The sequence below is a fragment of the Dermochelys coriacea genome, chromosome 9 (assembly GCF_009764565.3).
Source record: "Dermochelys coriacea isolate rDerCor1 chromosome 9, rDerCor1.pri.v4, whole genome shotgun sequence".
NCBI lineage: Eukaryota > Metazoa > Chordata > Testudines > Dermochelyidae > Dermochelys > Dermochelys coriacea.
This window is the reverse complement of record NC_050076.1, coordinates 24792566-24808230: the sequence shown is the minus strand read 5'-3', so window position 1 is coordinate 24808230 and position 15665 is coordinate 24792566. Positions and strand designations below refer to the sequence as shown.

The 15665-nt window shown below is 40.5% G+C and overlaps 3 protein-coding genes across 7 annotated transcripts in view; 2 read left to right on the top strand and 1 right to left on the bottom strand.

Annotated features, from left to right (window-relative positions):
- The window catches only part of KCNAB1 (potassium voltage-gated channel subfamily A regulatory beta subunit 1), a 242096-nt gene extending 234577 nt beyond the window's left edge, over positions 1-7519 (top strand). For all 5 annotated transcript variants that reach the window (XM_043491524.1, XM_043491525.1, XM_038417509.2 and 2 more), the window contains 3 exons: positions 3013-3133; positions 4948-5036; positions 5636-7519. In XM_043491524.1, the coding sequence (XP_043347459.1) occupies positions 3013-3133; positions 4948-5036; positions 5636-5725 (300 nt within the window). In that variant the 3' untranslated portion in view covers positions 5726-7519. The remainder of the gene's footprint in view (positions 1-3012; positions 3134-4947; positions 5037-5635) is intronic.
- Positions 7520-9208: 1689 nt separating this feature from the next.
- On the bottom strand, positions 9209-14396 carry SSR3 (signal sequence receptor subunit 3). The gene is made up of 5 exons (XM_038417513.2): positions 13873-14396; positions 12913-13039; positions 11839-11937; positions 10509-10640; positions 9209-9756 (listed from the first exon to the last, which is right to left on the bottom strand). The coding sequence occupies exons 1-5, from the start codon at positions 14009-14011 to the stop codon at positions 9690-9692; spliced, it is 564 nt and encodes a 187-aa protein (XP_038273441.1). The 5' UTR covers positions 14012-14396; the 3' UTR covers positions 9209-9689.
- Positions 14397-14433: 37 nt separating this feature from the next.
- The window catches only part of LOC119861841 (TCDD inducible poly(ADP-ribose) polymerase), a 63628-nt gene continuing 62396 nt past the window's right edge, over positions 14434-15665 (top strand). Inside the window, exon 1 of the mRNA XM_038417506.2 lies at positions 14434-15158. The gene's annotated coding sequence lies outside the window, so the exon portion shown is untranslated. The remainder of the gene's footprint in view (positions 15159-15665) is intronic.

Here is a 15665-nt window from a genome sequence, read left to right as displayed (position 1 = left end):
GAGGAAGGAATAACTTTGTGGGTGATGCTCCAACCTAGGTTCATGGATTCCAGCGGGCGCGTTCTCTGGCCAGAGTGAGGGTCTCCATAACAAGGAAATTGAGAGGGTTGGAGAAGAAAAGCAAGGTAATGGGAGGTTAGAAAGGAGTTTAGTAAGAGTTCACTCTTTGAATGTTGGTATTAGCTCACTTACCCACCCCGGACAATGAGCAATCACAACAAAGCTGAAACATCAAATGCATTACACTTGTCTTCATAATTCTTTGTCATGCTGCTGTACTACCGTTAGCGCCAACAATTCAAATCTCAAATTATACACAGACATTGCACAAATTTGTGTTATTTGTTAAGATGCAGATAGGTAACTTTCTGCACGCTGGACCTGCTCTACAGTTAAGTGCATAAGAAAACAGCAGAGTAAGTTTTTTCGTCCTGATCTGTACCATAAAGATTAATGGTACTCTGTTACATTACAAATGGAATCAATTTGACATGCCAGAATCTACATGCATCCAGAACTTTTCATTTTTATATCTTATTTCACTGTAAAAATATTGACATATAGCCCCCCAAAAAGGCAACACTTTCTCTGGTTATGAAGCCTACTTAGTACTTGCTGTTATCTGTGATGTACTGTCCTTATTACAGCTGACAGTTTGAAAAAATGGCACCGCATTAAGACATCAGCATTTAAACAACATTTTAAAAGACTCAAGATATTTAACTAAAGAATGTCTTTTGGATCATCTCAGGGGTAAAAATCAACCTTCTGCAATAAATGTAAAAGGATGAAGGATGTCTCCCCACATTCGCTCTTAACTGTTTGAGGCTGAGAAATAATACAGCAGCACTAAGATGAATATCTGAAAGCATTTCACACATACACTCTTTTACAGATGCTCGCGTAGGGGCCAGTGGAGTCAGCAAACCTGGGTTGTGTTCCTGGCTCTGCAATTGAATTGGTGTGTGATCCTGTGCCTTAGTTTCTCCATCATAAAATGAGGATAATGCTTAGTCCACCACTACAAAACACCAAGAGTTCTAGGGATAGGAAGCACTATAAGAGCTCCAAGGATCTCAAAGTGCTCTACAAATATTAATCCATTAAAGCCTGCAACAACCCTGCAAAATTACCCATTTTATTATTATCAATTAATTACATACAGACAAAATGCTTGGTGCTGCACGAGACACAAAAGAAGTCACTATCTTTGGCCCTGAGACCTTGGAATCTTAGTAGACAGACAATAGACTTTAGGTTTCACAGGTAAAAAAGTGAAGCACAAAAACTTGACTTGCTCAAAGCCACACAATTTATGGAGGAACTAGCAGCTAACTAGCTGGAACTAGCAGGATCCAGCTCTCCTGTCACCCAGTCTTGTGTTTCAACCAGAAGATCATTCTCATTCATTTCTTATAGCCTTTATTAAATTATACTCCTTTTTAATTATAGAGTGTTTGCCTATTAAATAGATTTTAGCCAATCTACTTAAAGAATAGATTCAGCTCTCTATTACACATGATATGCATAGAGAACAAGGTTAGAATTTTCAAAATATTGTATTTGATTGCAAAGAATCTATTTCCTCAATGAAATTCAAAAAGCGAAGTATAAAGATATGTTTTAAACTGGCAGTGTTCAGATGTGGATCCAAATTAGGTTTACATTAGAGTTCAAGGTTGAGGATGAAGGTTCAGGTTTGGATTAGAGGGCATTGAAATTTCAAATTGTTCTGATTAATTTTTATAAATTGGTAAGTAATTGATCTTTAAATATTCAGGGTAAATAGGCCTAATTCCCTGAGATGGGTATTAGATGGATGGGATCTGAGTTACCCAGGAAAGAATTTTCTGTAGTATCTGGCTGGTGAATCTTGCCCGTATGCTCAGGATTCAGCTGATAGCCATATTTGGGGTCGGGAAGGAATTTTCCTCCAGGGCAGATTGGAAGAGGCCCTGGAGGTTTTTGGCCTTCCTCTGTAACATGGGGCACGGGTCACTTGAGGGAGGATTCTCTGCTCCGTGAAGTCTTTAAACCACGATTTGAGGACTTCAGTAGCCCAGACATAGGTGGTTTTTCGTAGGAGTGGGTAGGTGAGATTCTGTGGCCTGTGTTGTGCAGGAGGTCGGACTAGATGATCAGCATGGTCCCTTCTGACCTTAGTATCTATGAATCTATAAACATTGAATGGTAATAGTTCATAAAATCAGCTGTTCTTCCAAGATCCTAACACCTTGAGCCAAAAATCTAATGAGAAGGGCTGAGATTTTGCTTGCATCCTCCACCAATAGGAAAATAGAACCATTCTGGGTTTGGATCCAACCAAGAACCAAAAGTGAATGGGGTGATTTCACATTCCAGGGTCCATATTCGAGATTTTAGTTTTAGCCCATCTGTTGTGTAAACCAAACAAAATATCAGTGTGGAATCTACAGGACAACTCATTTTCATGCAGCAGAAGTTTTGTATTATTCAAGCTCAGTTACTACCTCCCGAGTAGGCTAAGATTTAAAAAAAAAAAAAAAAAAAAAGCTGACAGTAAGAACTCTGACTTTTTAATTGAATTTGTAATCACTGTTTGCAGTGTGGTTGTAGAGACATGACTTAGGCTTTGTCTACACTACTTTTCTTTTAGAGACACAGGAGTACTGCTAAAAGGTGCACAGGGTAGCTGCTGTTTTATGGCAGGAGAGAGCTCTCCCACCAACAAAAATCTTCCATCCCCAAGGAGCAGCAGCAGCTTTATCGGCAGGAAAGCACTCCTGCTGACAAAGCACTGTTCACACTAGCACTTTTCATCGGTAAAACTTTTGTCATTCGGGGGGAGGGTGTGTGAGTTTTTTTAAACACCCCTGAATGACAAAAGTTTTGCCAATGAAGTTTCAGCGTAGACAAACACTAAGAGCTCTGTGGAGCTCAAAAGCTTCTCTCTTTCACCAACAGAAGTTGGTCCACCCATCTCGTCTTGGTAATCACTATTAGTTTTAACCTTCCAATATACTTGATTCCTAGTGCTACCAGTGGCTAAAGGAAAAAATTGTAAGTGAAGAAGGAAGAAAACAGCAAATAAAGCTGAAAGACCTTTCCCCAATTGCAGATCGTCTTGGATGCACACTACCTCAGCTAGCAGTTGGTAAGAAATATTAAAAGTATAATTTATTGCTGCTTTCTCCCCTCTTGCTTGATACTTGACTTGGTTCACATCATAGTATTAAAGAAAAAAAAAACCACTCAAACTAGTACAGTAATTCACATATACCAAATTTTGTGCTTTGCTGATCTTTGGCAGATCATTGCAAACTGTCTTGCACAAAGCCATGAAGCCGTGGGTACTCCATTAGTATTCACTCATTCCATTTAAGTCTCTGAGTGAGGGATAATTTAAAAGCCTTAATAGCCAGAGAACCAGCAGTATCCTTGGGACCTGCTGCATTTCAAATGGCACATTCAAAGTGACAGTGAGTAAAGATAGCTTTCTGCTTCAGAAAGCTGTGATTTAATCAAGTGATCACTCAGAAAGACAGATTAAGTCAATTGATCATTTAGCTAATAGAAGCTGTAGACCAGGATGCCAGGGATGGATGACGATTGATGATGCAAGATGCAGTGCTACTTTATAAGGAGGCATGCACTGAACGAACACGATGAGTAGATGAAAGGGAAGAAATGCTTTAGAATGTAAAAACGCCAGTTAAACTTCTATTCTGTATTCCTGAACTCATCATCCTCTGACAAAGACAATATCCATTTTCTTATAAACAGCAATAAAGTGAGCTAGCAATTACTATGAAATAATCACAAGTGCCTTGGTTTCTTGCAGCATCCCAGGAATGTGGTACCTTTATAATAGCCAGAGACCTGATTGACTCGTGTTTTAAAATACAGCTAACACAGCACAGAGACACCTTTTTTCAAAAGGAGAGGTTAATCATTTTTAAGTGTGCTGTCTTCTCCATGCTTGCCTTGAGTCATTACTGATGATGCACACAGATGGCTGTCAGAGAAATGATCCTGCAGTTTACATAGCTTAAGTAACCACTCCTGTCCCCTAGCACCAAACAAAAAACTGCTCCTGCATCAGTTTATTAGCAGCTCAAGTGGTCAGATGATTCTGATGGAAGATCTATTTCATACTTTAATATCTAGTCCCTGTGCATAAGACTAAAAGATAAAGTCTTACCTATAATCACAGGGAGTAAGTGAATGCTAACTAAATCAAGATGCTGGGCGATTACCCTTTCAGCAGTTTACCAGTATAGTATATAAATCAGTGGTACATGCTCATTGGGAACTTTTTTTCTGATCATCCCATCTCAAAAAGGATATAGCAGAAATAGATGGGGGTTGGATAAATACAAACAGAGGCATGGAAAGACTTCCATATTTTAAATAGTTTGGGAATGTTTAGTTGAGAGGGGAAATAAATCAGGAAGAAGATAAACCTATACCATACAATGAATAATATAGAGAAGGTAAATTGAGCAGTCCTATTTACCCTTTCCCATGTGAGAACAAGGAGACATTCAATGAAACAAAGGCAGCAAATTCAAAACTGAAAAAGGGAAATATGTATACAATGCCTAGTTAGCCTGAGGAACTCATTACCACAATGTATCAAGGGCTTAACAACTTTTTTTTTTTAAAAGAATTTGACTTTTACATGGATAATTAGAACATTCAGTTATATTAGATGGGATCCTTCTTTAAAAAAAAAAAAGTGATATAAACACTCATGCTTCAGGACACAAACCAACCACTATCTGACAGGGATTAGGAAGAAACTAGCGCTATGGACAGGTTATTCTATAGTTATCTACTAAGGAGTTTCTTGCACCCTCTTCTGAAACATGTTATTGACCACTGTCAGATAAATGATTCTGGACTAGACTGATCTAGATGCAGTATGACAATTCCTATGTTCCTAACAGTCATGTGATTTATTCCCAGCATGGTGCCTGCGAAATGAAGGTGTGAGTTCTGTTCTTCTAGGATCTTCCAATCCAGAGCAACTGATAGAAAATCTTGGAGCTATTCAGGCAAGTAGTGTACGAATAAATCCTAATAATATCAAGAGCATTTACTTCTCTTTGAAGTTGTTTCAGGGTAGCATTGTACATACCCTGACTCTAGGATGTTCAGTATCCTGAATTTAAAGGTTTAATACATTTTCAGTTCCTCTGCAGTTCTACTGCCACTATTTAATTAAAGAAACGAATATACTCTACTTCACTGGAGCCCACAAATAATATTTTCCAATCTACAGGAGAACTTAAAAACCGAGGTCTGCGCTGATATTAAATATCCCATAGCATTTTTCATGAGGGGCTTCCTCGGATATCCTTGACCACAAACTTCCCTCCCATCACTGTTCAATTATGTTTAACATGTGTATAGTTTACAAAATGCCCTGAGATCCTTAGAAGAAAATTACAGCAGATCTTCTAGTATACACTCATAACAATTTGGGAAGGAAGGCAGGCAGGCACCATATAAATGTAAACTATTTACCACACAGAGACCGAGAACTCTTACATTATTTTATACAATTGGTTTAATTTTGGAAAATCTGTTTAATCCAGAATACCCATTAAGCAATCCTGTTAACATGTGGGCTTTATTTTTTCTTCATCCTTAGGTTCTTCCCAAGATGACATCACACATTGTAAGTGAAATAGATAACATTCTAGGGAATAAGCCCATCAGCAAGAAGGACTACAGATCATAATGCAATGCATGGTTACATAGGACTGCATGGTTAAAATAGTGCTCTGTATATAGTACAGTACTGAATTAATATCCAGTCATTAGACTCATGCAGCAGCTTACTGCTCAGTCTCTATTGTTACTGGATTTTTCGAGGTGTGTGCTGTTGCTACCAATCTGAAGTAAAATTCAAAAGCACAGTTGATCTCTCTTACAACTGAGAATATTCTTTGTATATTCTTATCTCTGACTAAAGTCATTGACTCTTACTTTTCTCTTAGCACCTCATGCTTATGCAGTGAAATACACATATCAAGCAAAAAAAACAACCACCACAAAAACTATTTATATCCTTTAGGTACTTGGTAATTAAAGAAGGATGTACAGATATATTTTTTCAATGAACAAAAACAAAAAACTTACCGTTTTAGTAAAAATGCATTCTAAGAAATTTCAACTAGATCATAGAATGAGTGAGTTCAAAATTTTCAAATGCAATTTTTATATAGGCTTTAGGCTGTAGCTGAAAAAGGACCTTACAGTAAAAAGTCAGAAAATTAATTACTACATCGTTCTACTTCTAAATAGTCCAGTTAAGAATTTTGCATATTGAGTATGCTCAGCTGTTCATTATATAATTCACAGTTGGTGTAAAATATCAGAAAACCAGATATTTGTTTAGGTGAAAAGGTTACATTTGCTCTGACTGTATCCTGGAAATCAGCCATAAGTAGTATTTTTAAACAATGAGTTTTGTGAAAGTGTTTAATCCTTACACAGGGAACACTGGTACATTTATCAGTTATTCTGCCCATTTTAAGAACAGCTTCATAAATATAGTAACCTCACTTTGCTTTGTAAAATGCATTTACTATAACTTCAGTAAGTGTATTTCACACATGTATTGCATACATATACACTTCCTAAAGAGTATGGTTAGGTACAGTACATATAAGATCCTTGTATACCATTTTCCTAACTTCATACACAGGAGAGTTGCACACATTTTTCAGATAACAGAACATAGATACTGATATTTTTTAAGTTAAAATGTTTTTCTTCTATTTCATCCAATGATCTATGGTGTGTGTAAATGAACTTAGCTGCTGTATATTAGAACCACAATCTAACTTCTGCTTGTACACAATAAAAGCATTTTGTGCATCTAACCTTATAACGAGAACATCTATTACAATCAATTATTTTGTTTTTAGGACAAGAAAATGCATATATTACGCTCAGCAGCAAGGTGAAAATAGTTTTGCAAGATCCATAAAAATATTAAATGAGATTTTCCATTGAAATGAAAGAGATGTAAATGTTTTCTTGGGCCCATGAAGATCTTACTACTTTTTCAGTGATCAGCCGCCCAAAAGAGGGCGCATGGAGCAGAAAAAAGCTATTATTGTTAGATGAGGGGGACATCCCATACAGTATGTTTCACCCACAGCTTTTTACTGATCAGTGCTGTATGCTTAAAATGTTTAATGCATAGTTTAAGACACATTTAAATAAATCAGTGCAGTTTCTTGGCTTCTTAACTCTTGTGTGAAGTGGAAGGGCTTCAGGAGTTAGTATACGTTACAAAGGTGAAAAAGTGAAATGCACTTTTTTGCAGGGTACTGCCTGAACTATTCCCTTATTTATGTGACGGTCCCTTTTCTCTTTTAGGACACATTCCTTGTTTCCCCCTCAGTCATACAGAAATCCTGCACTCTCTCTGTGTAAGCCAAAATTAAGAATTCTTGCCTGTTACAGAGATTAATGTAATAAATACTCATTAAAAAGGGAGATGGCACTGTCCATTATTCAGAGAGAAAATTAATACGAAGAGTCAAGTGGTTTAATAATTTGGCAGATAGCAATGGAATGCCAAGCAACAAACAACTTTTAGGCTAACCTTCACTCTACTTATGGAATTCGGAGCATCTCTAAGCCAGCTGTCAGGGCAGGGGAGGTTATAATATCACACAATCTTTGTCACTTTAGACAGTCCTACCATCTCTGTGATTTATAGACACTGATCTCCTCTAAAGGGAAAGAGAGAGAGAGGGAAACGGTTATGCAAGCATGACATGATTTGGAGAAAATGATGGGGGGGTTAAATTAAGAGTCCAGAAATGATTTGGGTTTCAAATATTTGTTAAGCTTCTTATCCTATAAGATCATATAATTCTCAGGAGAAACTCTAACCTGATAAAGATGGTCTCCAGGCCTTACAAACATAACCATTCCAAAAAAAACTAAGCTAAAGAGAAAAGATGTTAGTAAAATATTCAATGAGCTGACAGTAACAGCATTTCATTGTTGGTAACATGTCACCTAGAGAAAAATATCAGCAACTTCCTAAAAGGCTGAAAGTCTAGATGCCTCTCCTGCAAATCCTATGCATGTGAGTACTGTAGTCCCATTTAAGAGTAAGTGGTACTATTTGTGTGTTGGATGCATTAGGGGCCCAACATTTATTCTGCCATGTTCTTCCTTTTTGGTTTCTATCCTCCCCACAACTCTACCTCAGTGCAGAAGTGGGAGTTTGTTGTTGTTGTTCTCAAAGTGTAATGAATCCCACTGTGCTAGGCCCTGTACAAACAGAGTAAGAGGCAGTCCTTACCTGTGATGTCAAGCCTACCATTCTCTAGTGGCCCACGGCAGAAAAGACCACAATTCAAGGTGAAAACACCTGAAAACAGTCTAGAACAATTTTTTGAAAGACATCTTTCTGCAGCAGCAGCAGAAAAAAACAAACCATATCCAAAAACTTTTTCCTCTCTGAAAGTCATCTTTAAGCTTCTCCAGGTAAAATACTTAGACAAACCCTGCATACTCTAAGGCAAGCCAGACCCAATACCTGCAGTCCTCTAGAACTGCAAACTGGAAGTTCTGCAGAGGTTTTATTTAAATATTAAAAAGGCAGTTAATCTTCCTTGTAGATGAAAATATAGTACAGTATCACATCTCGTATTTCAGTATTGCATTTTATTTTAACCTGTCCCTATGTTCAGTTTTTAGGAGGTCACAGATTTGTATAGGCAACATAGCCATTGTGTTAGCTATAAGTTTTGGTATTTAGAGGGGCTATGGAGGCAGGGGAGAAGAGAACGAGAGCAACAGGAGCTTTGAGCAAACAGAGCAGTTTGGGGTTGTTGACTAGGGACATTGGTAGGAAAATCTAGCATATTCCCATCCCAGACAAAAAGGGGTTAGACATCCTCTGTGCAGTCAGCCCCAATCCAGCCCACCTGTGAGGTGTGTCAAGCCTGGAGAAGAGCAGATCCTTAAAAGGGAAAAATAAGGAGTCCTTGTGGCAGCTTAGAGACTAACAAATTTATTTGGACATAAGCTTTTGTGGGTTAAAACCCACTTCATCAGATGAATGGAGTGAAAATACAGGAGCAGGATGTAGGGCAAGGTGAGGCTGCCACAATCTCAGAGCTCTACTTATAGTTTGCCACCTGAAAATCTTAGAAATTTAGAAGGTAAATATCAAGAAGCCCACTACAGTCAGTATTCTTGAACTTTTTATTAAAACGTTTCAAATTTTAAGTATTAAGAGATGGATTGTCACTTTTTGTAACTAATGGGTTAAGCTCTTTTATACATCTCAAAAAACCCATCATATTTGCAAGTCTGCCATAGAGTTCAGAGCATGGCTATTTTCTGTGCTTTGGAGTGGTAGCCTAATCCAGTTTAAGGAAACTCCAACAGAAACATTTGACAAATCATCCTTATTATGATTACAAAGTAATTCCAAAGAGTTAAGCTTATAACAGCTTTTGAAATGGTATATTTCCTTCCTTCTGCCACTTAAGTTTGATTCATTCAATTTTATTTTAATAATATCAAGTAACCAAAGCTAAATTCAGAGTTTGCTTTACATTTATTGTTGTAAAAAAGCCCAAGTTTTCAGACTACTTACACCTGCCACCCTTAAGTCTTTAATGAAATTGAATCCACCCACAAATATGAACAGATGACCACTGTTTTGTCTATTTGGAGCCTGTAGATAGCAGGGCAATCAGTCCAGATGAAGCACTTATAGACAGAATGTAGTTTCTGTGGGGAGAAGGTTAAGGATGTAAACTTAAAGCTACCACAAGTAACATCTCTTGCAATAAACATCTACAGTAGGAGTCTGAAGAGAAAGGGTGGAAACAGAGTTTTGCTACATTTGATTTTTGTAATAGATACTGCAGCATACTTGAGGTCTAGTTTAGGAGACAGATGCTATTAGGAATTAAGCCTATTTATAAGTGTGTGTTAACTTTAAAAAACAACATCTATAAAGCCTAGACTAACCCCCAAAGAGAAGTTTTAAATGCTGTTAACCAGGCAGCCTATCTTGACTACTGAATCAAATTAGTGCCGCATAAAGTAAGCTACTTCAGATCTGAAGGATATGATTTCACATTCAGGAAATGACTGCAGAGTAGGAAAAAAATATCCTGTGGCACAACAGCCCACAGCAACTAATATTTACATTTCCTGACAAGAATATACCATAGGGCAATTCCATATTAACATTAACTAGCTCTTACTGCAGCGCACACCATTGCATCAAGTTATCCACACCACAGCAGCTTCTTCATACGAGAACGTTCACCCAAGAACATTCAATGCTAAATGAGAACAAAAACCATCAGCATGCAAGTACGGGTTGGAGCTGCCTTGGTAATCTTTATTTAGACTGTTCTATAACTTAATGCCCAAATGTTTTTGGACAAACTAAATTACGAAACTATCAATAAGCTATCAATAAAAAGCTTGAACAGTTCTCAGCTTGTTTACAGTGAAATAGTAAAGGATACACAGTGGGGTTGAAATTCTTCAACAGAAAGAATGAAGCAATGATGACCAAAACGAGAAAGAGGGTGTTGTTGTAGAAGATAGAAAATGTTGTTGCTTCATAATCTGCAACTTCGTTTTTCTTCCACAGAATTCTATGTATAAATGCAAATAAATTTTAAAAACATTTGTAGATTAATACAAATCTGGATACTAACACCATTATTGCAGCACTGCTTCAGAGAGATGGCACCTTTTATGACAGTAAAAAAAGGACACACTGAAACCTCTCGATAAAGTACCTTTTACCATGACCGAATGAGTTACTGTACATCAAAAGTCACCATAATAGGACTATATATATCATCATTTGTCACTGATAAATTAATAAAACCAGATGCATGCAATGCTGTTAAACATTATTGTGTCTCTTCTTCTTTCCATAACAGAATATGAAGAAACCACAAGGGCACAATTGTGTCCCAAATAACCAAGTTTATTAACTATACAAAAGACATTCCCTGCCTAGCTGGATACATACTGCTCCTCTCACTGTTTTCAGGCTGCTTCTACAATAGAGAATGCAGTCAGGGCTACTTGAGGTCTGACATGCTAGTTACAGGAATACTAAACCATATTTATTGAGTATACATGTACATACGTAAGTCACTTTGGACCCAGATTCTTGAAAAACATAATGTCACAAAAACTGAACCTTTATTACTAGATTGAGATGAATACTCATTTTGCGGGTACAGTGCCCATGCTGTCAATCCAAGGGGAAACATGGTTCTTGCTCTAAAAAGCTGGTGGTTCAATTCCCAGAAGTATTCATCAGGACCTCTCAAAAGAGTCATAAGTGTCTTAAGTTTTTTGGTTTTTTTAATAGATATCTAACAGAAAGTATTCCTAATATACCCATCACCAAAGTTCTTAGTTATTAAATTCAAATTTGAGATCCACTTTGTCTATAAAGGGTCTAACCTTCACCACTCCTTAATACAGCTTCTCTTTAAAAAAAAAAAAAAAAAAAAATCTATTGTTCAGACTCAGTTATAGGAAGACTTTTGTGAAAAGCTGAGTTTTCACGTCCCAAAGACAGTCAGTCTTGGCCTCTCTGATCCTGTCTTGATAAAGGATTCCAAAGACAGACTTTCTGTTAACAACCCTGCCTCAGCTCAAAAGTGCTTCACCAGGGGATCCATCAGCTGCAGAGTTCCCACAGACTGTAGATGTCTTCTCAAGTCATGAAGGAAGAGACAGAGACTAATATCCTATCAAGAGCCTTTAAAATTAGGATCCTATTCATACAAAATATTATGAAACATTACAGTGAGAATCAAAGGAGATTACCTCTCATCCTTCTCTTTGCGAGACATCTTCCTATTGTCTGCCTCAGAAAGTTTGCGAGTAACTTCTTTGGAAACAGCATCTTCTCTCTTTTGGGCTACTCTGCAATGATATGAGTTTTGATCAGAATCAAAATATGAAAGTTTAATAACTACAGTTTCTTCCCATTTACATTATGGAGTCAAAAACAAACCAAAACATTTAGCAACTTTGTATGAAATTAAACAGACACCAACTGAAAGCTAGTTGATTTTTAAAGAATTAATCAAATGTAGTTTCTGGTACTACAGCTGCCCAGGAGACCTTTACCAAAGTTGGTTCTTTTCCTTTTAATTAAAAATGTCTTTCCACACAGAAATGGGATAGACCTACACAAACAGTAGAAATTGATTGCCAATGTAAGGGAAATAGTATCTTTCTTGTACGTTTGGTGTTAAGGCCATCAAATCAGACAACTAAAAAAATATTATTTCCCTCTGATCTTTCAGCTACAGTGATCTCAGGAGTTACATGCAACAATTGTAAGAACAGACTTAAGTATGATTTTCAAGTAATAGTCTCATAAACCCTCAGCACACTGATGTTTTGAGACAGCAGTCATTCACTTGGCTGAGGATGCTCATCTCCACAGTGAAACCAATGACATTCTAATTTTTCTTCTGATGGTTTATGATTTTCAGCAGAAATTTACCAATCAAAATCTGAGCTTGATGCTTAAGAACTCCATTCAATCAAGAGTTAGGACAATTCACTGACCAATGCAATATCAGAAATCATGGAAAAGCAGATTAGAACTTCCGAAGCTACTCCAATCCTTATGTAAAACAAAGAATTTTTTAAACTAGAATTACATCTTGGAGCGGAAGAGGAGACGCGTTCTTAGAGAATCTCCTTCATGCAGTGGACACACCCTGGATCCTTTAAGATATTCATCCGAGTGGCAAATGATGCTTCAGAGAGTTGAGCTTTATTCAATACGCCAGAATTGGATAAAAAATTGAATAAACAACCCACTGTAAATGTTAATTTCACTATCTCTGTTATGAAAAGATGCATTGAAATCGTTAGGAAGCTTACTTGTGTTTGAGAACAAACTTGACATTCTTGTACGCAAAGGCTACCAGATATGTACTGACAAGGGTCATTACACTGTACAGGACTGCAGACTGAACAAGATCCATGTGCCATATCCGCCAGTACAGCCCTAAAAAACCAGAATATTCATAAAGATTTATTCACTTCTCCATTGAGACAGGTTCCGAACATTTTTGTCTTCACTGCATTTGCTCTAGAATTAGTCAGATGCGTCGGACGGAAATAAGACAGAACTGTCAATTTTTTAAAATGTCACTTTCCTGAGGCAGAGAAGATCTATGTTTTTAGGGGCTCATCTGTGACACTCTCACAGCAAGGGTGCTAGAACTAGTCGCACCTGGCTTAAAGTGTTTTCCATCATATACAGGGTTTATAGTTTTGTTCAATGGCTTTCAGCACCCCTACTACACAAATTTTTCCCACGCCCCTGCCACACAGTTAAGTGCAGGGAAGCTGAAGGCCAAGTTAGTCACGGCAGGATTTGGAAGGCGATGCCTCCCTTCACCTTGCTGGAGCAAATCCCACAGAGAGCGCTGCAATTTCAGAGCGGGGCGGTGTGACTCGGGATCGCCCCCCCCCCCCGCTTCCCGTGGATACACTAACGGCCCCAAGGGTCACGTCTCCCTTCTCCAGGGCAGGAGGCAGCCGGCTGCCAGCGCTGGAAGATGGGCTCAGGGGCTTGGCGCTGCCCGAGGGCCCCGGCACAGGACGTAGCCGCGATACGCTCGCTGCTCAGACCCCTCCACCCCGCAGCTATCCCCCCCACTAACGTGCCACGTCGCCACCACGGAGGCTGCCTCGAGCCGCGACCCCTGGGCCGGAAAGGAAGCGCGGGGAGCCGAACCCGCCAGACACGGAGCGACCGGGTTGAGCCCGCCCGGCCCCTCAGGGCTGGCGGCCCAAGGAGAGCCCCGCTCGCTGGCTCGCCGCGCGGGCACTCACAGATGGGGATGGCGGACACGATGAAGGCGTTGCCGAAGAAGAGCGCCGAGGACTTGGCCGAGAGGTTGCGGCTGAAGTCCTGCAGGAGCAGGTCCTCCTCCGACTGCTGCCGGGCCCCGCTACCGCCCTTCGGAGCCATCGCCGAGCCCTGCCGAGCGAGAAACCCAACCGCCGCTCCTGCCCGGGACCCGTAGCTGAGGCAGCCACCGTACACTCAGCCCACAGAGCCGAAGGGCGGGGACGCCTCTGCCCCGAGTCCTTCCGGGGTCAACATGCAGCCTCTCCGCTCCGCCCGGCCCGGCCCGGCCCGGCCCCGAAACGCCGCGGAAAGCGGCTAGTTTCCGCTGTCTAAACGAGCGGATTCCGACAAGAAGCGTCGTATCAAACAAACGCCGGAGAAAATATTTCCGACTCCCAGCGGAGCGGGGATCGCTTCCGGGTCACCAGGCCCGGCCGACGTGGAGGGGGGGAGGGGCCACTTTCCACCTGCTTCGAGAGGGGCAGGCGACGTGGGTGTGGGGTGGAGCGGGGAGATGCTGAAGAAGCCGGCTGGTGGGCGGAGCGTCCCCCGCCAGTATCCGGGTCCTGGGCCGCAGCCGGGAGCCCCGAGTTCACGGCCAGCCCTCACCCCGCCGAGCCCTCCACAGCCTCGGGCCACCCCGTCAGGGGACGCCGTTGTCGCTCGCTCCTTTCGCAGGCCGCTAAGCGGTGGCGCGAGCCAGGTCTCTGCTGCGCCAGGGTCAGTGGTCAGTCCCTGCCCCCCCGCCACGGCCCCTCTCTGTCACCACCAGCAATGAACTGTAACTGGCGAATTCGCTCTTGCAGCCTTTTGCATAAAGTGTCACAGGTGCAGGAGATGGCAGCTGGGACTGGCCCAGTGGAGCCCTCTCGGTCAGTCTGTCCCACGGTACCAGTGCAGCCATGAGCGCCTCCCCCCGGTCGTGCTCTGAAGCGCCACAGCAACGGCCCACGGTGACCTCACCCTGCTGGGTCATTGCTGGCCTTGTAGGCATTGCTGCCTTCACACCTACGCGTCAGCCCTGCAACACAGCACACTGACCTCGCACCGAAAGCGCTTCGCTGCACCAACGTGAGCATGCAATGTCAAGAGGTCGCCGCTCTTAGCAAAGTCACGTAGGAACGTACGGACTGTATTACACATTATGAATACCGTTGCCTCGAGAGCTCATCGACTTGCAACGCCGCTGTTGCCACCTGCTATGATTACTGTGGCTGAGAGCACTGAGATCTGCCAGCTTGCAGAATTGGGGACCAAGTTTTTTAAGGTAATGAGTGAGTACCTCCTGTGATAATGTCATAGGACATGCCCTACTAGGACATTTTTAATTATGAATCCTAAATTAGGCTAAGTACATTGAAAAACTAAGAAACCAGTAACAAAGCCTGTATGTGAGAAACTGGAGGAAAGAGAACACTAGTAAACAACATTTACTGTTTGTCCTAACCACCCCTTTAAAATGTAGTGGGCATAGCTCCCTTGCAGCTATTTCTCTCTCGCTTGTTTCAACTTTTGGAACTTTCACAAGTAGTGTTGGGAGAATATTCCATAATCTAATAGATCTTGCTATTAGGATATTTTCCTTCATGTAATTTTGTTCCATTACTTCATGTCCTCTAGGACAAAGCAGTTCTTCTCTCCCTCCTTAGTATTTACACATACATGAGGATAATTTACAAAAATTTTATCACTTAAGGTGAGCTATGTAGGCTACAAAAGGTCCCCCCCTCCACCGCTGGTAATAGCTCACCTTAAGTGATCACTCTGATTACAG

Excerpts from the sequence above, each read along its gene's own strand:
- SSR3 (XM_038417513.2), bottom strand. The coding sequence starts at position 14,011 with ATGGCTCCGAAGGGCGGTAGCGGGGCCCGGCAGCAGTCGGAGGAGGAC. Across the intron at positions 13,040-13,872 it reads CGTGTCCGCCATCCCCATCT|GGCTGTACTGGCGGATATGG; the intron begins GTGAGTGCCCGC and ends CTGGTTTTTTAG. Across the intron at positions 11,938-12,912 it reads AAGTTTGTTCTCAAACACAA|AGTAGCCCAAAAGAGAGAAG; the intron begins GTAAGCTTCCTA and ends ATATCATTGCAG.